The 22,759-nt window shown below is 53.8% G+C and overlaps 3 protein-coding genes across 3 annotated transcripts; 1 reads left to right on the forward strand and 2 right to left on the reverse strand.

Moving 5' to 3' along the window:
- The first annotated feature begins 329 nt into the window (after positions 1–329).
- LOC136546670 (protein ALTERED PHOSPHATE STARVATION RESPONSE 1-like) lies at positions 330–4,301 on the forward strand. The gene is made up of 4 exons (XM_066538634.1): positions 330–1,594; positions 2,282–2,511; positions 2,928–3,151; positions 3,239–4,301. The coding sequence occupies exons 1-4, from the start codon at positions 745–747 to the stop codon at positions 4,119–4,121; spliced, it is 2,187 nt and encodes a 728-aa protein (XP_066394731.1). The 5' UTR covers positions 330–744; the 3' UTR covers positions 4,122–4,301.
- An 86-nt stretch (positions 4,302–4,387) lies between these two features.
- On the reverse strand, positions 4,388–5,880 carry LOC136546671 (NEP1-interacting protein-like 1). Its single transcript, XM_066538635.1, has 5 exons — positions 5,554–5,880; positions 5,294–5,472; positions 5,089–5,172; positions 4,812–4,985; positions 4,388–4,693 (listed from the first exon to the last, which is right to left on the reverse strand). Exons 1-5 carry the CDS (start codon positions 5,699–5,701, stop codon positions 4,571–4,573), a joined length of 708 nt encoding a protein of 235 aa, XP_066394732.1. The 5' UTR covers positions 5,702–5,880; the 3' UTR covers positions 4,388–4,570.
- A 3,497-nt stretch (positions 5,881–9,377) lies between these two features.
- Positions 9,378–12,426, reverse strand: LOC136546672 (serine/threonine protein phosphatase 2A 57 kDa regulatory subunit B' alpha isoform-like). Its single transcript, XM_066538637.1, has 2 exons — positions 11,085–12,426; positions 9,378–10,342 (listed from the first exon to the last, which is right to left on the reverse strand). Exons 1-2 carry the CDS (start codon positions 12,168–12,170, stop codon positions 10,028–10,030), a joined length of 1,401 nt encoding a protein of 466 aa, XP_066394734.1. The 5' UTR covers positions 12,171–12,426; the 3' UTR covers positions 9,378–10,027.
- Between the last annotated feature and the right edge of the window lie 10,333 nt (positions 12,427–22,759).

Below are 22,759 nucleotides of genomic sequence, written 5' to 3' on the forward strand. Positions count from 1 at the left end.
CTCAAACATTAGCGAGATTTGAGTTATTACAGATCTTGTTAATCCTTTCATGGGTGTCCTGTGAGCTCTTCTGTGATTTTTTTTTTCATAAAACAGTGACGTTGCTTTCTTAAAAGCAGAGGATACATTAAAAAAAAAAACTACTGTTACTACATTCGGTTGGTAACCGGATAACTCTACCATGGATATACTCCTCCCAACCCACAGCCGTAAACGATCGTGGATTATTTACTGCTGGCTGATTTTGTGTGAGAGAAAAATACTATTCTTAACTAGAAATTTACTATCGTTTACGAACAAGTGAACAGGCTGCCAGGTGATCTGTTTGTCCATAGCAAACTGCCACGTACCAAAACCTTTTGTGGAGCAGCGTTCTACCGTGTGAGCATAGCAATTTCACCCATCATATAAGGGGTCATCACTCCTCGCAACCCCACAAACCCCAAATCTTCAGCCCCACATTAACAAATCACGCAAAGATTCCTCTGCCATCATCACCAGAATTTAGGGCCTCCTTCTTCCTCCCCGAGCCCCCCTCTCTTCCCCCCTTTTTCCCCACTAGCCCACACCCACAACCAACAAAATTTCACTCCTCCACCACGCACCTGACTCACGGTCGCAGTCTCACACCCCCCGCTGCTTTGACTTTGACTGCCCCTCTTCCCCCATCCTCACTCCCCCTACTCCACTCTAAACCCTGCGCTAAACCTTGGCAAGGGTAGGGGTAGGGTACGTTCGCTATCGATGGGGAACTGCGCCGCCTCCCGCCTTGCCGGCGGCGGCGGCGACGGCGAGGACCCCGTGGCTGTGTGCCGCGACCGGAAGCGCCTCATCAAGGCGGCGGCCGAGCGCCGGTTCGCGCTGGGCGGCGCGCACGCCGCTTACGCGGCGGCGCTCCGTTCCGTTGCCGACGCACTCGACGTCTTCGTCGCGCGCCACACCGCGCCGGCGCCGATCCTCATCACGCTCCCCACCCCCAGCAGCTCGCCCCCGGGTTCCCCCAAGCCAGCGCAGGTTCAAGTGCAGGGGCTTCCCTCTCCCGCCACGCCGCCGCCTCCGCAGCAGGAGGAGGGGGCCGAGGAGGAGGCGCCGGCATCACCGGCCACCGCGGAAGATGGGGGCGGCGGCGTGCAGACGCTGGAGATGGGTTGCCCGTACTACTGCCCATCCCCGGCGACGCCGCCCCCGCCCCCTGCGGCATCGGCGGTCGGCGGGTGGGACTTCTTTAACCCGTTCTACGGGACGGAAGAGGTGGCCACGGCCATCAGCGACGAGGAGATGCGAGCGGTGAGGGAGCGAGAGGGCATCCCCGAACTGGAGGAGGCAGAGGAGGAAGAGGAGGGGGCGAAGGCGGTGGAAACCAAGCCCCCAAAGGCAGAGGCCTCTCTTGGAGTCTTAACGCCCCAAGAAGAGGCTAAAGATGTGTGCGAGATGGCGGCGAACAACGGCGGGCTGGAGGTGGCCGTGGCGCCGCAGGGGCGCGAGCTGCTCGCGGCGCTCAAGGAGGTGGAGGAGCTCTTCGCGGCCGCCGCCGAGGCAGGCAAGGAGGTGTCTGGCATGCTCGAAGCCGCCACGCGCGTCCCCGAGCTCAAAGGTCCAGCCTTTACCGCGCTCCATTCCTTTGCTTTTCCTCCAGCGATTTGGCACTCTCGTTGTAGCTTGCTCGATCTATGCTACAAACATGGTGCCGCAATGGTCAAATCCCTTTTGCTGTTTCTGGAAATCGCAGTAAAGCTGCGAGTTTTGAGTCGTTTGGACAAATATGTTATCCAAGGAAGCCCTTTTGTTATTCCTAGTTGGGTGAAACCTTTTTATTATATACTCACGAGTCCGGATGGCATGGAATGAGATTACTGTTCTTATTTTAGGACCCCCTGCACCTCTGGAGTTTAGACAGACCGTATGTCTTTTAAAAGTGCCTTCAAATATTCCTGGCTGATGTAATAGCCGTCCAGTGTCAATTTGTTATCATCTCTTCTGCTTTGCAGTCATTTCATGGGTCATTTTGCATAGCTAGTTCGATGCTAGTATTTGCTGTGCTCCATTGCAAAAGCGATCCTTTTGGGCTGCAAAAGGCTAAAGCTGTGCTGCTTGATCACGAGCATCATGAGTCTGTACTGTTGCGAAGATAGAACAATAGTAGGAGTGTAAAAAGCTCTTGGAGTCTTGGTTTTGTTGGTACCGGCAATCCATGTCCATAGTTACCACTTTATCAGTTGATAGTATATTTCTAATGCCTTCGAATAATCATATTAACTCTACAATTTGTATCCTGGTGCAGAAAATTCATCAAAAATAATTCATGCCATCACATGGCATCGGTCTCCGTCATCCGTATCCTCATCGTACAGGAGCGAGCTGGGAGCAAGCTCAAATAGTTTGTCATGGACAGACAAGAGTGAAACTAAGAGTGATATATTCGAAGACTATGGTGGAATGAAGTCAGGAAGTCATTCACAGACTTTGGGGAGACTGTATGCTTGGGAGAAGAAACTTTATGAAGAAGTCAAGGTGGGTTTTGTTCATTGTTCTTGAATTTTCACAAGTTCTTGGTCACTGCATATGTTGGACTCCTTTGACAATTGATTTGGTAGCATAATTATTGGAATGCCATTATTCTCTGAATGAGTAGCCACACCTCTTTCGACCTGTCCAGCTACTGATTGTTTGAGCCAGGGGATATGTTATGTGATGTCTCCTTATAGAAACCCATATTGATCTGATATTTTCTGAAATTGAGAGCACATGCTTTATTTTCTCAATACTTCATGAGTAGTATGTGTTTCTTATGACCATTTATAACTTGATCTTTTCCCTCACTGCGGAGCAGTCATCCTAGGGTGGTCCAACAAGCTAATCTGTTGTCCTGTCTGGTATTGATTTCTTGTACATCTGTGTTGACACAATTTGAGCTCAATCCTGTGCAGGCTATAGATCAAATCCGACAAACCTATGAGAAGAAATGTGTTCAGCTGAGGAACCAAGATGCCAAAGGTTCAGAGCTGCGTTGTGCTGAAAAAACTAGGACAACTGTTAGAGACTTGTACACAAGAATCTGGGTTTCTCTACGGGCGGCAGAATCTATATCTGATAGAATACAAAAGTTACGGGATGAGGAACTGCAGCCACAACTCGTTGAGCTGTTGCAGGGGTAAGCTATCCTCCGTTTATGTATAGGACCTGTTGTGTAATTTTCATCATTTCAATTGGCACTGATGAATTGGCTGCCCTTTTGCAGCTTTACAAAATCTTGGAAAATAATGGTTGACTCACATGAAACCCAGAGGCAGATTATGTTTGAGGTGAATTCATTTACATGTCCTGCTTATGGCAAATTCTGTAACGATGCACAGCGTCATGCAACTCTGAAGTTGGAGGTTGAACTGAGGAATTGGAGATCCTGCTTTATTAGCTATTTCAATGCTCAGAAAGCATATATCGAAGCTCTTGATGGCTGGTTATCGAAGTTTATTCTGACCGATACTATCCGGTACTCCCGAGGAATCTCATCAATTGCTCCAGATAGAGCTGGTGCCCCAACTCTAGTTGTGATTTGCCATGACTGGTACACTACAATGTCCAAGTTTCCAAACAAGCGGGTCGCCTTCACCATGAGGAATTTTCTCAGAAGTGTGAGAGTGCTATGGCTGAAGCAAGGGGAAGAGCAACAGCAGAAAAGAAAGGTGGACAGCCTGGCAAAAGAGTTGGACAAGAAGGTAACTGCCTACAAAAGAGCAGAGAACAGGATCATTGGCACCAAGCTTCTGGAGCATAAGCCTGAGATAGATGCCAAGCAGCGCATGGAACACTTGTCGGAGAAGAAAGAGATGCTCAACGTCCTGAGGAAGAGGATTGAGACAGAGAAAGCGAAGCATCACACCTGTATGCGGGATACACACGATGTCACTCTCAACGGGTTTAAGATCGGCCTAGCCAGCATCTTCGAATCGATGGCTGAGTTCTCGAAGGATTCGGTGAAGCTCTACGAAGACCTAGCACGAACCCATGACAAAGATTCAGAGAAGGCTGCTACTGATAAACGGCCCTGCGTCGGTGGGCCATACTCGCACATAGCGGTGGATGACATGAGTAACAGTGATCTCCATGTTAGGACCTCCTAGCTAGTTGCATTGCCCCAGTTTTTGGGCCCCTAGAATCTCTGTCTGATTTTAGCCTGTAGAGAGTACCATGTTTGGTTGGTTGGTTGCTTAATGTAGGGTCATTCTTGTGGGCAACTTATGCTTGTAATTATTCTTTTAGCTTGATATCGGTGGGGATTCGCTCTATCTTGGTGCTGCTCTTTCCATGTGATGCCGTTTACCCTGTCAGGTGCCCGGCCATCGCCATGTGCCAATGCGCACCGGGCTGAAAATTCACTGCGCACTGCATTTGTTAACCAATGGGAAAATGTTACAAAACGCCCATCTGATCATCTGATGAGCTACAGAAAATTCACGCTGCCAGTGTGCATACTTCCGTAAGCAGGAACGGTTGTCGGCTTGTCGCTTGCCAGCTCTTAGGGGAGGCTATCGTTGAGTTGGACACTGTCATGCAGAGAGGAACGGACGGCCTAGACCGCGCGCCTGCACAAGGGGCAGGAGGCGTGCCGGAGCAGCCAGCCGTCGATGCACGGCAGGTGGAACGTGTGGCGGCACACCGGCAGGCTCCTAGCGCTCTCGCCGGCTTCGAACTCCTGCGGAGGCAAAGATCGTCAAAAGAGACACAAGCACACTGGCTGCGGCCTGCAATCGTGTCGAGATATCTGCAACGCACCAACGGATGGCAGTATTCTATCAGCAGAAACACAGTACCTGGAGGCAAACCGAGCAGGCGATGAGCTCGCCGCTGGCGTCGACGTTGCTGCGCTCGGTGAACCTCACCACGGGGAGCGCGTCGATGGCGACCCTCGCCATGCCGTTGGTGCCGCCCGTGCCGAAGATGTCTGCGTGGTCTCCATGCAAGACCGGTGCCTCCGCTGCACTCATCTGCAGGAACCGACGGAGTGCCATGGAAGTGTAGGTGTGAATTGTGAATTTGTGATAGTGGTGCGCGAGCGGTGAGGCCACACGCAGTGTCATGCGCACGCACCTGGCTCTCGACGGCGTTGAGCACGGCGGGGTCCACCTTCTCGCGCACGAGGCGGCCGCTCAGCAAGCTCCAGATCACATCGAGCTACAAACCAAGAGACCAAGGAAGCGTGCGTCAGTACGGGAGGCAGGCGACCGGCCGGCGAATACGTCTTTGAAACTGGGCGCCGGCCGTCGCAGGCCGCAAAGCGAGAGCGGGCACCGACCACGTAGACGACGCTCCAGATGGCCGGCTCGTCGGAGCGCCACAACGCGAGGGACGAGTCGACGACCTCCATGGACACTAGCGCGCCCGTGATGCCGCCGACGCCCGTGCCGCGCAGCACGCCCGTCTCCGTGGCCAGCCCGATCAGCCCGCCGGTGATCGCGCCGAGGACCGTGCCCACTGCCAGTGCCAGCATCGGTCGACGAATGAATCAGCTAAAGCTCAGACGTCGAACGTAGTTTCGCTAACCGACTGACTGACCTGTCGCGAAGACGCAGGTGACGAGGCCGCGGGCGAGGCTCTCGGCGCCCCGGGCGGCCAATGAGCACACGACGGCGCGCGCCCCGGCCGCGGAGAAAGCAGGAGCAGGATGGAACTGGGAGTCGGTGGACGTCGTGTCCGTATCCATGCTTGCGCGATCGATCGATCGATCGACCTCGGGGACCGGAATGGGTGTGGTGAGAAATTTGATGGACGCGGAGGAGGAGACGTGCAATCTGTCGTCGACGACGACCCTAAAAGGGAGGGTGGTGGTGGCGGAGTTCGCAAGGTTAGGTCGGAAAATCTCCCATCCCCTGTTTGTTGACGCAGACGTGTGCGTGCGGGTATTTGACTGCGGCGAGGTGTAGGCCAGGGTAGGCGCGCTCCGCCACGTCCGCCGTGCGCCAATAGCGCACGCACGAGGCATGGCGTCATGGCGCCCGCCGGCGCAACTGCGAGAGCCTAGTATCTTCGTTCTTGTCCGGTGTCGGCACGAGGAATTGGTGCGTGGTCTATCAGCTATAAATCAGCATCAGCAGCCGACTTGCCGTAGAAAATATCCGAACAGCTCCGGACCGGGCCATCGCCAGAGTCGATCTCCAATGGAAAAGGGCCGGCAGGTGGTTGGCGTTACGAAACGAAACGATGGTGGTGGCTTGTCTCTGTTGCGTCTCATCCTTCGGCCACTCGCTCTGTACCCGAAAGGAATCGGCTACTCCCTTGTGCTCCCTCCGTACTTGGTTCTTCGGGTGCGTGCGTGGCTGGTCGTGGTTGGTTGTTCGGGTGCGTGCCGGCTGCGGAAACTTGTGTGCTGCAATGTTCAATCCCTGTGGGCTACAGGTGAACGGTAACGGAACGAATGTACGAAACCGTCATCTAGAAGACGCTAGTACGTGGCCGGAGAAATGGACCGGTTGTTTTCTTTGTGACAGGCAACCGCGCGTAGAGTACAAAAGTAGAAAGATATATTGTCCATTTGTCATACTGATTGATTAGTTTAATCAATTCTCGAGTCATGCGGTTCGGCGTGTTATTACCGGATACGGGCCTCGTCGCCAAAGGGCTTGTTTGGCACATTTTTTTTAAACAGCTTTACAAACAGCTTTTTTTTAAAGTAAAACTGAGCTGTTTTAGAAAAAAGTGCTTAACAAAATAACTCCACCGACAGCTCACGAGAGAAAGAGCTAGGATAAGTTACTATTTTCAGCTTCATCCCCACTCATGTCTTTACGGGAAGAGTAGAAAAACAGCTTTGATCCATGAAACTGTTTTTTTGAAAATGGGTGTTCGAAAAAAAGTCACAGCTTCATGTGCCAAACAGACCTTAGTACGTATGGTGACCGATGTGGTAAGGCCTCTCTGTTCGGCTGGTCTATAAGCCGCTTGTGCTGATTTATACGACTGATTTATTAAGAGAGAAAAATACTGTACCATGGCTGATAAGCCGGCTTATAACGGCAGCCGAACAGAGCATCTGGCTTCAGTACAACCGTACATGAGTAGTATCTGGGAACAAATTATGGGAGCTCTACCCTATATTTCAGGTGCATGATTTTTCATACGATTGAATTGCAGACAATGAATTACTATCTACTGTAGCTACTACATCAAACAGCCGCAGCCAAATAAGTTACTGCGAGCCAATGTATATGTCAAATAAGTAGTATCTGGGAACAATGATTTTTATAGTCAAACAATAACAAAACTATATGTTGAATGAACAACAATTTCATAGCGGAGATGCTCCATATAATCGAATTAGTTGAGTAGAGCTGGAAAACTAGAACGGAACAGTCCCAACAGGCCTCTATAACCTATTATAAACGTCACTTTAACAGTACCTAAAGTGCTATGCATTATAAGCTTTTTTTCCCCCTTATATACAAATAATACAATCCTGCAAGGGGCCGTGGCACCGGTCCATGTGCATAAGAGGGCCTTGTTTTCTAATCTCGGGCCGCTGGGATGCTTAGAATGCGGGCTATCAGGTTAGACACTGGGCCAGGCACCTTGCACGCAGATTTGGGCTGGGAAAAGCTTTGGTCCCTTCTGTCGCCGTATTTTCTAGAGATACACTGGAAAAAATGCATCTTCTTTATATGGTTGTTTTTTTAAACTTACCTGTATGGTCCAAAACGAATTTTTTTTCTTTCTATGGTCTTCCGTCCGTTTTTGGCACTTGACGGTGTTAAGTAAGGGTAAAATGACCATTTTACTCCTGGCGAAAAAAATAAAATGCGGTGTCTGCTGTATATTTGAAGTAATATCACGCAAATAAGTTCACATATAACAGTGCATAATAAGAAATATAATCAAGTACACAAATACATTGCAATAAAATGAGCTTATCAAATGCATAAAAAATTGCACAAATGCATTGCAATTGACCATAGTTGACACATAAATGGACGACGTCAGCCTTGAGCGTCTCCTGCATGCACCGATGGATCATGGACGTTGCGCAATGCACGTAAGACTCGATCTAATTAACTGCATGCAGACACGTACGAGCAGCCAGTTGGTGCTTGACTTGACTAGCAACTACCGATGGAGATGGAGTGCAATGCAACTGGCCGCATCACTTGCCTGCAGCTGGAAGGTCAAGGTGGAGGCGTTGCAGCGGCCGCGCTGGAACTGTACGGAGCCGATGTAGTACGTCCCCGGAGACAGCACCATCGTCACCGCGCGCGCCGGCGGACCCGCACGCCGCCTTCCTCGCCGTCATCAGAGGCTGCATGCAATGACATTCGATTGTTCAGAGATTATCAGAGTCAGCACAGGTCAGGGATATTATGCATGCAAGCTACTCCTATGCAGAGCTAGCGCGACGAGGAAAGGCAACGCAACGCGGACAAGCGAACGGTCGGCGTCGGCAAGGTCGACGTACGTCCGCCGACGGCATCGGCGCCGGCCTCACCCCAGCGTCCGCCACCACGAGGCCCCCGCGCGCTGCACTAGCCGGGCGAAGGCGCTTCCCCCACGGCGGCCAGCGATGGGAGTGGTGCCGGGCGGAGGTGGATCCGGCGGATCCGGGGCCGGAGATCCCGGCGGCGGCGCCCTCCCCATTCTCTCTTCTTTTTTCTCTTTCACCCGCTCGGTCTGGAAGTCTCGATTTCCGCCCGCTCGATCGGACGTGGCACAGGCAGAAAGAGCATAAGGGTAATTTAGATATTTCGCGTATCTATGAGTGGAAAAGCTAACAGAATACCATAATTGTTTTGAGACCATGTAAGTTAAAAAAAAAAGTCATAAAAAAGATGTATTTTTTCAGAGCCATACAAGTAAATATCTCTATTTTCTATCTCACAGGTTTTTTCTTTTCTTCATTCAAGAGAGATCTGATGTGTTTCTGTCGTGTAATCTTGGAACAATAAATAGTAATCTCTCGAAACGGGAAGTGATGAAAGTGTGAAACGTAGGATTTACGTACGAAGCACTACTACGAGCCCGTTCGGCTGGCTTTAAGCCGGCTGGCTGGCTGGTTCTGGCCCTCACGAAATCACTGTTTATGTTCTATCGAAATAATATTTTTCTCTCACAACAATCAACCAGAATAATATTTTTCAGTCCTATGAATCAGGCTTACATTGTTGAGGGTTTTCACCTTTTGCCGTTGTCTTTTTTCAGCAGGAGTAATCAGGCGCCGTCGAATGCCTGTCCCATTTCAGAATCACATGGATGCAGTGACAGCCATCCTTTTTCAGCCCTCGTTTAGTTCACGAAAAGTTTTTTCAAAAAGTGCTACAGTATTTATCACATTGAATCTTACGATACGTGTATGGAAAATTAAATGTAGACAAAAAAAAATTAATTGTACAGTTTGGTTGAAAATTACAAGACGAATGTTTTGAGTCTAATTAATGAACACTAATTATCAAATAAAAACGGAAGTGCTACGCTAACCAAATTTTCAGCTTTCCGCCAACTGAACATTTAAGAGGGAGCAGAGGACAAGCGACTCGCCTGACAGCCTGCCTCTCTGCTGGATTCGCATCGGCGTGGAGGGGCGAGCCGAGAAACATCCAGCGCGCGACCCGTCCGCGCCGGACGCCCGAACGGCCAAAACCAAAACCGGGGGTCAAAACTGTCGCCCCACGTACTAACGCGACACGGGCCTCTCACTCACGGTCGCTTCCAAAACCTGACAGCGCTGTGGTTCACGCGCGCCGCTGTCGGGCTCGCCGGCCGTCACATGTCGCAAGCCGCTAGCGGTCGCCGCGGTTTTGCCAAGGCGAGATGGCCGGGATCGGCAGCTTTTGCGCCAACGTTGCACCGGCACTGTACCACTACCACGGAGCACAAACTTCGCTTGCACAACACGGTCGTCTCGGTCTTACAGCCGCTGCGCAGGTTGCCAGCCAAAATGGCACGCTGCGACGACGCCATCAATCGTGGCGCCGTGGCGCATCCACACGTACCACCACCAGTCCACCACTCACGCATGTACACTGACACGTCGTCGCGCCAGCGCGGGCTATTTGGCGGCGGCGGCGGCGGCCGTCTCGAGCTTGCGCCACCGGGCGTCCCGCACGGCGGCGGCGACCTCGGCCTCGGACCGCCGCGTGGCGAGGTCGTCGGCGCACCGGGCGTACAGGTCGGGCGTGACCTGCTGGAGCAGGGACTTGACGCTGGCCGTCACCTGCTGCACGCACTTGCTCCAGTGCAGCTCCAGGTTGCTCTCCACGCTCGCCACGAACGCCGGCAGGATCTTCTCCATCACCCCCGGCGACGCCGTCGCCAGCTCCACGAACCGCTCGTTGTTCCACACGTACAGCGCCCCCTCCGCCACCTGAAACAACACAACACGGGTTTGTGTGTCAGCTTGATTCCCACCTGGTGACGCCAGTTGTACCAGAATCCGTGAGGTTCTAAAATTCATTATTGGCGGTGGTGCTATTATGACGACAACGTCAAAGACTGTATTACACGTCAAGAAACCTGGGATCAATAGAGTGAAATCATCACCACCACTTTATAAACAGCTGCTCCTTGAAACAATTGACATCACGACTAAAGGTTTCTCAGTAGCAATCACATTTGACATTTCAATAGAGCTGGGACATGAGATGATGCGTAAAAAGGTGTCCTTTTGAAATTGAATTTACACGAACGGCGTACGTGAAGTCGACAAACTAAAGTGACGCCACTTTATAAAGTTACTTTATCGATCAACCGCTATTTCAGTGAAAGAGCTCTTTTTTCCTCCCCACATGTACCCAACTGTCTATGGTGCTGGGCCTGTGTAATGGGGCATGGCGGCATGGGGAAATGGCGGATCGCTGGAATCTGAATATCCAACATGCAGGAGTTTTTAGGAAAGTGGCCTGTCTAACGGTATGTTCAGTGATCACATTTCTAGAAACTGATCCAACTCAGTTGCAAAAACATACACACTCGGAAAATGAGTTAATAAAATCTGTGCAAACATATGTAGTCCGTGGCGTTGCAACCGGCTTACGCAAGATTTTTTTATACACGAAAAAAAGAAGCACTGGACAGATTAATAAAACAAGTAGTGCGCCAAAAAGAACCTGAGAGCTGTAGCTACTGACACAGCGGGCGATCCGGGAGCAGATGGGCACGGCGAGCTTCTGGAAGTGCTTGGGCTCGAGCACCTCGAGAATCTCCTCGAGCTCCTCGATGAGCAGCACCTCCTTCTGGCAGTTGGTCACGGGCCAGTGGCGCAGGATGTCCGTGACCACCGCGTCGGCGAGGCCCGGCTCCTTGTGCACGAACTGGAGCACGCAGTAGGCGAGCTGGCGGTGGTACGTGTGCACCCACCGCGTCCGGTGCAGCGGCAGCAGCACGCGCGCCAGGAACGCGTGGTGCTCCTCCTTGAGCGGCACGGCGAAGCCGTTGATGATGCTGCCGCAGATCTCCAGCAGCTCGGCGGCGCCGCAGTGGCGCTCGGCGGCGGGCGCCTCGTAGACGAACCGCAGGAACTCGGCGGCCATGGAGCGCCGCATGAAGGCGCGCTCGCAGGTGAGCTTGGAGTAGAGCTGGTGGTACACGGTCTTGAGCCGGTCGTGCTCCCGGGGGTCCTCGGAGCGGAACAGCGCGAGGAGGGACGAGAGGAAGGTGCGGTCCACGTGGTGGCGCAGCGTCTTGGCGTCCGACGCGGTGACCACGGACAGGAGGATGTCATACACCACCTGGAGGTGCGGCCACGACGGGGCCAGCACCATCACGTTCGTCTCCTCGTCGACGCCGTCGGGGGGCAGCAGCGCCGGGCACGCCGACGGCGGCATTTCCCGGAATAGGTTGGCGCCGACCATCTTCACAAGTGACACCATCACGCGGTGGTCCAGCGGCTGCTGATTGCTGCCCCCGCCGCTCCCGCTCGACCGGACGGCGCTCAGCACCTCGACAAGCCGCTCCCGCTTCGCGTCCCGCTCCTCCTCGCACTCGTCGTCGGCGAACGTGAACACGCGGTTGCACGAGGCGATCTTGTCGATGAGGCTGTCCGCCTCAGGCTCCGGCGACGGCGGTGGCAGCTTGGCCGTGCCGGGGAGCACGCCGTCCGGCTTCTCGAGCTCGAACAGGAACTTGAGCGTTGTCGACCTCCTCTTGGCTGACGGCGGCCTCAGCGCCACCACCTCCGCCGCGGCAGCGCCCATACCTTTTCGCTGGTGTTGGGCCTTGGCAGAGACAAGGTCACGGGAGAACAGCTCGCTCAGTCACAAGTCAAGTGGCCGGGAAGGTGCGCGCGCGGGTGAAGCTTAAGAGGAGCGCAAGCACGGAAGACGCCAAACGGGGCGATGCCTTCGTGGAAGCGGCTGCGCTTGGAAACGCCGCACGTTGGAGCCTCGGAGGGAACGGCAGACGCCACGCTTGGGCTTCGTCGGCTGATGGCTTTGGTCCCGGCCGCCGCGCCCGCACCGCACAAGGCACAACGGCACAACAAGGGAGGGTCGGATGTGCTCCTATATGGCCATGCAGCCCGAGCCCGTCGGCCCGGCCCGAGGCCCTTTTTTGCCTAGCCCAAGCCTGGCCCAGCCCGACGGCTAGCGGGCCCGGGCTGGCATGGCCTGGAGGAGCAGGTCATGCCTGGGTCTTACCCCGGGCACGTGGGCCGGCACGACACGGCCCGCTTCGGAGCCGGAGGCCCGGCCTGCCAACGCCACACGGCCGCGCCCCCAGCTCACCATCCCGACTCCTCCTAACCCTATCTCCTCTTGCTGCACGCGTCCGGATCCTCCTCGGTGGCGTCCACCACCACCTCCCGTGGGCTGCCCCTTCCTCCTCCTGCCACGCGTTGGTGCGCGGCCGCCGCCACCAGTCGGATCCGCCTCATGGACGAGCACGCCGACGGCCGCCGCCACCTACCACGGCTGCCCCTGCGTCGTCCATCTCTCCCTCCTCGTGCGGATCTCTCTCCCTCCCCTCTCCCTCCCTCCCTCAGCTCAGATCCGGTGGCCTCCCTCTCTCCCTCATCCTCGGTGCACGGCGGCGCCCTCACTCCCTCCCCCATCCTCCATCTCTCCCTCCCCGTGTGGATCTCTCTCCCTTGCCCTCTCCCTCTCCCTCCCCTTCCCTCCCTCAGCTCAGATCCGATGGCCTCCCTCTCTCCCTCAGCCTCGGTGCACGGCGGGCTTCCTCCCACCCTCTCCCTCGGCGTACGGCGGGCTCCCTTGTCGTGCCTCCTCCTCTCAGATCCGGCGCAGGTACAACGACCTCCCTTCCTCCCTCCCTCACTCTCCCTCGGTGGCGCGGGCTAGGAGCGCGCGGGCGGGCAGATCCGGCGACTTCCTCCATTCCTTGTTTTCTCTCCTCTCCATCTCGCTCACCCCCTCTTCATCTTCTCTCCATCGCTTGAGGAGGGCGCCGCCTGGGCAGCTCCTGCCCCCGAGATCCGGAGCTCCGCCGCTCCCAGCCCCGGCGGCCACCTCCTCCTCGCCTCCCCGCGCGGCCGCGGCGCATGCCGGCAGCCGCCCTCCTCCCCCAAGGCCCCCACGCGGTGGTTGGCCTCGAGCCCCCGCCGCTCCTCCACGACCCCTGCGTCCCGGCGACCCTGCCTGCTCTTGGCGACCTGGCCTACCCTCTCCTCCCTCCTCTCTCTCTGTGTCGGCACTCAGTGGGCCTCGGGCTGGCACGACCTGTGAAAATGACCGTGCTTCTCGGGCCGTCTCAGCACGAAAATCGGCCCGTAGGGCTGTGCCTGAGCCAAAGGCCAGGCCCGTGGCCCTCTGAGGCATGGCGTGCCATGCTGGCCCGTTGGCTATTGGGCCGTGCTGGCACAGGCCCATGCCATGCTGAGCCGGCTTGGCCCGTTGGTCATGTGCTGATGTGCCTGGCACTGCTCGGCATATCTGGGGCCTTAGACTGTCTCCAATAGGTGACCCATGTGAGCACCCCAAACTCAAAATAGGTAGCAGAAGATCAAAAATCAGCCTCCAATAGAGTACCTATACGGAAGACCCATTTTGAGTTGTCTGAGAGACACAACCCAAATATGAGTATCCTCTCTCCTCAAAGCACATTTATAGAAATGATTCTCTTTTGAGTCCTGTTGTTGGAGAGGATGTTGAATGGGTATTGAACCCTTTGACTGTAGCTGTCGGGTTCATAAACCCAGGGTCCCTCATGGACCTGCTTTCCAATAAAAGCTCGGCACAAGCAGACACCGCACAACTCATGGGCAGGCCCAAGTATGTGGACAATAGGCCAGAAGGGCAATCCAATCACTGACCGAAAGGTCTGGCCGAGGAGGAGCGATGCCCGTTTTCCGACTTCGGCGAACCTCTCCGACCGAAGGGCTCACTTTGGTCTCTAGTCCGCCTCTGGACAGCCTCTCCGATCAGAAGGCATAACCAAAGCACTACTTCCAACTCTGACCCCACGTCTCCGACCGGGGTACGCAAAAACCCTACTCACTGCTCTTCTCTGACTGGCACAATCAGAGCCAACTAGGACCAACCGATCGGGGATGCCCGCTCGGAAAGGACCAGAGAACGAACGGAGAAAGCAAGGCAAGCGCACAAGTCAAACCACGGTATCAGGGACCGTACCCTGTACACCTGCAGAAACAGAACTCTGCAACCTCCTTGACACAAACAGTATTATAGGTGCCGATATTTTCCCTACAGTATTATGGGCATCATTAACTCCCATACGGTAAGGCTCCCCCTACATGCCTCTGGGCTTCGACAGTGTTGTGGGCGCCGGCATTTACCGTATCGAGTGAACATGGTGAAACTCCTCACGTGCCTCTGGGCATCAACAGTATAGTAGGTACCGACATCTGCCATACCCGAACAAAACGACAGAACCTCTCACATGCATCTGATATCCAATAGTGTTGTAGGCGCCTACCATCATCCTGTACCCACCGGCGTGGGCAACAAGGCTTAGAAGCATGCGTACTCTCTCCATCTCACTTGTAAGGCCATCCCCTTTATCTATAAAAGGGGATGCGCTCTCTCCCAATATTGAAGTGATTCCAGATTCATTAGATCGATCAAGTTCATTGGTTCACAACCATAGAACCGCCAGGTTTGAACCCCAAGCACACATATGAACACTTAGCTCATAGCGGAGCTCCTGTCATGCTCAGTCCTTCCAACCGAAGTCCGACCAGACTTCTTGTACCCTCCATCTTTCTCCTTCTCGTTTGTAACCCCACTGTAAACTTCGAGCACCTGGGCTCAGGAATAAAGTCACTAACCGACTCAAACTGGACGTAGGCATGTTGCCTGAACCAGTATAAACACTGTGTCATTGAGTGCTAGGCCACCTCCGATCAAAACATACGGCAAAACTACAAATATTTAATTGTTGGTCACTTTCTGCAATGACTGTTGGCGCCGTCCATGGGGAAGACGATGTACGTTCAACACTTTTTTGGTCATCGGATGGCCCACTTTTCCGCCACCTTCGCCATCGCGGGCTCAGGCGATATGATTCACTTCGGCTCACTGGAGTTTCCCATACTCCCACCTGTTGGGATGTGGGTTCCACCCATCTCCAAGCCGTCCTAGGCCTTCCGCTTTGGAAGCCTAGACTTCATCACCGACCGGCTCGGTGTACTACACCTCCACGAGGAGGCACTTGGTCCGACGCCCGCCGGAGAGGCACCCTCCATCGGCTCCGGGACGCACGACAACTTCAACGATGAGGCACCTGTGCTTCATTCCGAGCAAACTCTTGGCTCAAACCCCGCTGTAAGTAATGCAGATGCTGTTATTTACTTACTATCCTCTACCTTCCACCGATTGTCCGAAGGGACCCCATTGTCCCCACCATGAACGCCATATGACCGGTTCCCCTATGGCCTCATGTCTCTCGCGGATGCGTATGCCCGGGGGCTCTAAAGGATGCTGGCGCCACCCCCTCTCATGTTCGAATTCATGGGGATGGTGAGCTTTGCTCCCACCTCTTTCCTCGACCTTATGGATGACGATGTTGAGAGTGATGGCTCCAGCATTGGTGATGTGGCACCTAGCCACCGTCCATCCTGGGAGTGCGCTATGGCGGACGCTCTAGGACAGCCACCGGTGGTAACATAGTCCTTGCAGACTCACACCCCTCCGAACCTTCATGCAGAGACCCCCGCACTCTCACGGGAGCACAGCGAGGAACTACAACAACAATGGCTACACCAGCCACCGACTGTGCCTGCGCGCTCGGCGGCACACACTGCGCCCCGTGCGCATAGACCAACGAGCAGCGCTCGGGGTCGTACCCGTCGGGTCCAGCGCAACACCATGGATAGGGGGGACGATCCCCCACAGTTCGCCCAGGCCAATCAGAACATCGCCGCTATAGCAATGCTTCTGCACGGCCTTCCCGAACCGAACGACCCTCAGTAATAGGCGATCCACCAGAATCTCTGGGCATTAGTGGAGACCGCCGTCGTTCAACAACGGAGAGCTCCGTATCGTGACACCGACTCACGGCCTCTCTCCCCACCAAGGGAATGGGGACGCAGTCATGCAGTAGACGAGTCGCTCCACCCGCTCACCACTACAACCGCCAAACATGGCACCAGAGGCCGCACCTGCACCTCGTCTTGACGTGATGACTGCTCCTATACACGAGCGGCTCGAGCTAAACCGAGACGCACATGGCAGCGTCCAAAGTCCCAGCCTGGATGGCCTGGGACCATAGAACTTTGTCCAACACCTCCAGCGAGCGCTGCTCCCGCCGCGCTCCATTGGAGGCCGACGCAAAGGCAAGGCCAAACGCTAGGATTAGGACGAGGGCCCCTCCACATAGAAGGGGAAAAAGAATAGAAAAGATCGCCGTCGACCAGCCAACTCCGCGTCGGTCGCCACAGCTGATCACACGGACAAGCACCCCCAGCAGGACCTTCCGAGCCACCTCCACGAACTCATGGAGAGCCCGTGCACCAACCATGCCTACCCCATCAAACACCTCTACAAGAACTATGAGCTCCTCAAGCGCCTTCTGCGATAGGCCGATGGGCCAAAGATAGAAAAAGGTGAAGAAGCAGCGGCCAAGAAAAGAGGCGTAGCGGGCAAGGATCTGGACGACTGAAGGTTGAAGTGATCCGACAGAACGTCTATCGACTGAAGGATGACAACGGCAACATTCTCACCAAACGCTTGGAATAGCTATGTCATTTTTTCTTCCCCTAAATTTCAGTCTTACCATTGTTTGCTTAGCGTTTGCTCCTATAAGAGCACCCCGACCCGAACACATTTCGGCACGGGTCACTCGGGGGACTCCACGAGGGTACACTACTACCTAACTTTTTCGTTTACTATCATATGGTGAAACTCCTTCTTACCCAAACAAAAGGGTAGTTCGCTCCTTTAATTTGCCTTACGTAGCTTTGCTTTAAAACATTCCGACCGATCACACCCTGCCTTTTCCTACGGTTATGAGCAGCTAAGCCTCGCGGGCCACGCCTCGGGCTCCCAAAGTTGCAGCCTACGGGATGAACAGGCAAGTATGAGAAAGAAAGAATAAAAAAACAAAATTATGCTAAGTGAAAACTAAGGAATGAAAGGGACAAGCTTCCCCAAACGGAGTGACTCCATCACAAAAAAACGAAACCGACTGTAGTCATTAACTTAATCTTTTTACACCTACTAAAATTCTTATACTTTACAAACTATTGGGGCAGCTCGGCGGCATCTACTATCGGTATGACTGGCGAGGGCACAGGCTGCTCACTCCCCGGTGGGACAACATCCGACTCGGTCGGGGCCGGGGCAATATCCACCTCTGATCCAGGCTTCGTGCCATCCGCAAGCTAGGCAACGTCCACCTGACGCACGCTTTTGGCCATGTCTTCACGGTGGATGTCCATCACCCACTACGTAGAGACTTGCTCTGCCACCAACCTTGCGTGCGGTAGCAAGCTCTCCCCGAGCGTTTGGATGTCCTCCATGCTCAAGCCATCAGCATACCACTGTAGATAGTGGCGAAGTCTAAGTTCGGGTGGTACGTCGCCACCGAGGTCAACACCCCCGACGCTCTGTAGAATAGCCCACTTGTGATAAGGTCCTGAACTGCATCCGGGACCTCCACTAGCTGGACAGCGGGTGTGCTAGTACTTGGTGCCGACCTTAAAACCTCTGAGACGACAAGCTAGGCAACATTGCGGATCTGGTTAAGTTCCCCTCGAGAGCACGTCACTCTTCACAGGACTTGGCCAGCTTCTCTTCATTTCAGCCAAAAGTCACCTTGACCGTCTCTAGGTCCCACTCCAACGACTTCACCTTTCCGCCCCAGCTCTGGAAGAAGGGCAACAAGCTCAAAAATTGGATGAGGAAAGAAACCAACGCAACAAAAAACAAAAAAGGTACATACCGAGGCGGAAGTTCTCAAGGGTGGAGAGTTCCTCTGCCTACTGGGCCACCTGCTCGCGAAGCCAAGCGCTCGCCTCCTCTGTCACCATCACTCGGCCCCAAAGCACGAGCACTTCCTGGTCTACCTCCGACCGGGCCTTCTGCTCCGACTCCAGGGCCTTTCACGCCGACTCCAGGATGCTCCACTTCAACACCAAGGCACTCTGCTCTGACTCAAGGGTCTCCAGGGATTTTTGGAGCGTCACCTCGGTGTCCGCCAGGGATTTCTACAATCCTACCTCGGTCTTCGCTTGGCAGGCCTTCACCCCCGCAAGCCCCCGCTCGGTGGTGGTTGCCCGCTCCGCTGCATGCTGCTCCTCTGCCCGCACCATGGTCACCTCAGTTGCCTAATCCTAGGACTCAGGGCAGGCAGACTCTAGCTGACGCTCAAGCTCAGCCACCTGGGCATGCTCCATCTGGAGGAAGCGGGACTTGCGGGATGACATCTCCTTTAGACCCTACGAAAAGAAAGGATGCTGAGGCAACTAACAAGATATTAAGAGGTCAAGGACAAATACGGGAAACTCACCTCCGCGGTGAGCTGCAGGTCGACCTAGACTAACTGCTGGGTGGACTTAACCCACTCTTGGGCTTCCTCGAGCTTCAAGGACAGGTTGGTGAGTTCAGACACCATGGCAAGTCCTTTCCCCCTAAGGATGTCCTAGAGCTGACACTCCTGGGAATCCCAAAGGATGAACCGCACCTTTGTCGGGTCCTCAGGGCAGGGCCACTCCAGGTCACCATCCGATAGCCCGCTGGAGGGCCCAGCCTCCGACTGAACCATTGGTAGCTCCCATGATGACACCGGTAGCTCCACCATGTCATTCGTCTCGTCGTCGGATAGGATCTCCACCACCTTGGTTGCGTGGGCCGCAGCTAGGCGTTCTGACTCTGTCCCGGCCACGTCTCCCCCAGCGCCTTTAGCTCCGACCATGAGGGTGAGCAGTGCAGCCCTCCACCCGGCAAAGCAGGGAGCTCGGTCTCCCCCTCCTCTTCCGCCTCTACTGGTGGAGGAGGGACTGCGAGAGTTACCTACGACGCAACCTCGGCCGTTAGCACCGGGATCATCGCCAATGCCGCCGTCGCCGCTGCCACCATACTAGCAATTGACCCGAGGCGCACCACCCTAGGAAGGGAAGGGTTTGCCGCCACCACCCTATTCCCCCCACCGTTCACCACGACGCGCTATAGGGTGGGCCTCCAAATCTCCCACACGGGAGCTAGGGCGATGCTCAATCCTGTCATCGCCTGACTGCTGACAAAAAAATGCAGGTGAGTCATACTCCAAAAAGACTCAACAGCAAAAGATCGAAAAGAAACAAAGAAAAACATACTGGGAGGTAGGTGGCATGACTCTAAACACAAGACCCAACATCAATGGGCCTGTAGGGCAAGCACCCCTCCTAGGCTACAACCCGCGCCCCCTCACTTTAGCCGGGGGCGGAGTCATCCCAACCGGCTCCTTCCTGCCCTGCGGGGCACCATGACCCTCGGCTCGGGATGCCCGACCGAAGCAATAGGCGCGGCATCCTCAGGCTACAAGTCATGTGCTAGCGCCGGTCCCGGCGACGCACATGTACTAGCCCGCTCCTTAGACCGCCCAGCTTGCTCGGCCGTGTCCATGGTAGGTGGGGACGAGACCGGCGACGCCACTGAGGGGCGCGGTGACCGCGTCCACTTCGCCTCCCATTCGCCGACGGCGTCCATGCTCGCCGCACGCATCCTCAGCATGGGAACCATCGCGCGCCTCTCTGCCTCCTGCTCATCACCAGCGGACATCGCCGTAGGGTCGCGACGCTCCGCTGAGGTCACAACGACCTCCCGACTTTTCTCCTCCTCGGAGAAAACCATGTCATCCACATCTTTGGGATCCCCCGACTCGAGCTCGGACTCGACGTCGCTCTTATTATCCCCAACCTTCATGCGTCGGGCAATCTTGAAAGCTCTAGTTTGGTTTTGGTTAATTGATGAAACCCTAAGTGCTAACCTAGTTTATCAAGGTGATTATGAGATAGGTAGCACTACTCCAAGTGATGAAGCAATGGCGAAGATCATGACAATGGTGATGGCATGGTGATGGTCAAATACTTAAACTTGAAAAAGAAGAAAGAGAAAAACAAAAGGCTCAGGGCAAAGGTATAAAATGTAGGAGCCATTTGTTTTAGTGATCAAAACACTTGGTGAGTATGATCACATTTAGGATAGATAGCCGTACTATTAAGAGAAGTGAAATTTGTATCGAAATGCGGTTATCAAAGTGCCACTAGATGCTCTAACTCATTGCATATGCATTTAGGATCTAGTGGAGTGCTAACATCCTTGAAAATGTTTGTAAAAATACGCTAACACATGTGCACAAGGTGATACACTTGGTGGTTGGCATATTTGATCAAGGGTGGTGAAGTTTAGGTGCAAGGGTAAGAAACTCCACCGACAGAGTGTCCGCCCGTAGAGTGCGGATAGTCCGACGGTGCCACTGGCACCCTAGATAGAAAAGTTGGAGGTCACTTCGAGTGACCGAACGCTGGCCTTGGCTCGACCGGTGTGTCCGGTCAGTGGCAGCAGAGGGTGCGCGCGTCGGTCTATTGACCGGACGCTGGGTCACTCAGCGACCGAACGCTGATAGGCTATGTACGGTCAAACTGATGGGTCTGCACAATACTTAGGGTGTTGCACCAGACGCTGGTCTATGTCCGGTCAAGGTGGACCGGACGCGTCCGGTCGAAAAAATATGCCTCGAGGAGCTTACTGGAAACAACCGGACGCTAGGGCTTCAGCATCTGGTCAGTTCTGTCGGAGCGTCCGGTCAGCTTCGTAGCCAATGAAATCTGACGAATAGGATTTGAAGCTAGTGACGCGTGGCGTCCATCGGGCGACCGGACGCTGAGGGCCAGCGTCCGATCAAGTCTGACCGGAGCGTCTGGTCAGCCCGCAGTGTGCCCCGTGAAGGGGTACAATGGCTCTATTTCGTGGGGGCTTCTATTTGAGCCCATGGCCGGCTCAAGCTCACTCTCTTGCACATTTTCATTGACATAGCAACCTTGTGAGCTTAGCCAAAGTCCTCCCACTCATCTCCATCATTGATTCATCATCTTTGTGAGATTGGGAGAGAATCCAAGTGCATTGCTTGAGTGATTGCATCTAGAGGCACTTGGTATTTGTGTTGCGCTACGGATTTCGCTTGTTACTCTTGGTGGTTGCCACCATCTAGACGGCTTGGTGCAGCGGTGGAGGATCAACACGAGTTGGTGATTGTTCGTGGCCATCTCTGGTGATTGTGAGGGGTGTTGTACCTTCCCCGATGGAGCGCCGAAAGGTAACTCTAGTAAATTGCACGTGTCATTGAGTTACCTCACTTGTGGGTCAGTTCTTGCGGTGTCCTATCATGTGGATAAGGTTTGTGAAACACCTCTTAGCCGCTGAACCACAAAGTGTTGGTCGACACAACGGGGACATAGCGTGTTGGCAAGCACGTGAACCTTGGGAGAAAATCGATTGTCTCTTGTCTTTGGCATTCTCCCGGTGATTGACTATATATTCATCTTATGATTGGTTCATCCCCTACACGTCGGTATAATCACCCTACTCACTTATTTACATTCTTGCAAACTAATTGATACAAGCTCTTTAGTGTAATTAGAATTGAGAGCTTGCTTTATTATTTATATTCATCTAGTTGAGCTCTTTAGAGTAGCAAGGTTGAGAGCTCTTAGTGAGTAATTACATAGCAAGTTTGTGTGCCTATGTAATCATTACAACAAGAATTATTGGATAGGTGGCTTACAACCCTTGTAGAGTTAGAGCAAGTTTGCATTACGCTATTTATCATACTAATCAAATTGCTCTAGTTAATTTGTAGATTTTTAAATAGGCTATTCACCCCCCCTCTAGCCATATTAGGACCTTTCAAGTGGTATCAAAGCCATGGTCACCGTTTGATTGAAGGCTTAACAACCTCAGTGTCAAATTGTGGCTCAAGTTGTGTTCAACCATGTGGGGGACAAACCACTGTTCTTTGATGGCACATGCTATGATTATTGGAAGAGAAAGATGAGGATGTATCTTGGTTCAATCAATGATCAAGTATGGGAAGTGACCGAGAATGATTATGCTATCATCGATCCCAACAATCCCACCAACCAAGACAAGACCAACAAGCAATGTAACACAATGGCTCTCAACACCATATACAATACCATTGATTCTAAGGTGTTTGAGTAAATCAAGGATTGTGAAAGAGCTAATAAGGTGTGGACAAGATTGGAAGAAACTTGTGAGGGCACACCGAAGGTGAAGAGTGCCAAGTTGTATATTCTCAAGGACAAGTTGACAAGCTTCAAGATGAAAGATGATAAGAGCATTCTGGAGATGTTCCATCGTTTACAAGTAAT

This window comes from Miscanthus floridulus, chromosome 3 (assembly GCF_019320115.1).
Source record: "Miscanthus floridulus cultivar M001 chromosome 3, ASM1932011v1, whole genome shotgun sequence".
NCBI lineage: Eukaryota > Viridiplantae > Streptophyta > Magnoliopsida > Poales > Poaceae > Miscanthus > Miscanthus floridulus.

Coding starts and splice junctions, on each gene's coding strand:
- LOC136546670 (XM_066538634.1), top strand. CDS start 745: ATGGGGAACTGCGCCGCCTCCCGCCTTGCCGGCGGCGGCGGCGACGGC. Junction 1,595..2,281: donor GCGCGTCCCCGAGCTCAAAG/GTCCAGCCTTTA, acceptor ATCCTGGTGCAG/AAAATTCATCAAAAATAATT. Junction 3,152..3,238: donor CTCGTTGAGCTGTTGCAGGG/GTAAGCTATCCT, acceptor GCCCTTTTGCAG/CTTTACAAAATCTTGGAAAA.
- LOC136546671 (XM_066538635.1), bottom strand. CDS start 5,701: ATGGATACGGACACGACGTCCACCGACTCCCAGTTCCATCCTGCTCCT. Junction 5,173..5,293: donor TCTGGAGCGTCGTCTACGTG/GTCGGTGCCCGC, acceptor CTTGGTTTGTAG/CTCGATGTGATCTGGAGCTT. Junction 4,986..5,088: donor TCAACGCCGTCGAGAGCCAG/GTGCGTGCGCAT, acceptor CGGTTCCTGCAG/ATGAGTGCAGCGGAGGCACC.
- LOC136546672 (XM_066538637.1), bottom strand. CDS start 12,170: ATGGGCGCTGCCGCGGCGGAGGTGGTGGCGCTGAGGCCGCCGTCAGCC. Junction 10,343..11,084: donor TCAGTAGCTACAGCTCTCAG/GTTCTTTTTGGC, acceptor GTGTTGTTTCAG/GTGGCGGAGGGGGCGCTGTA.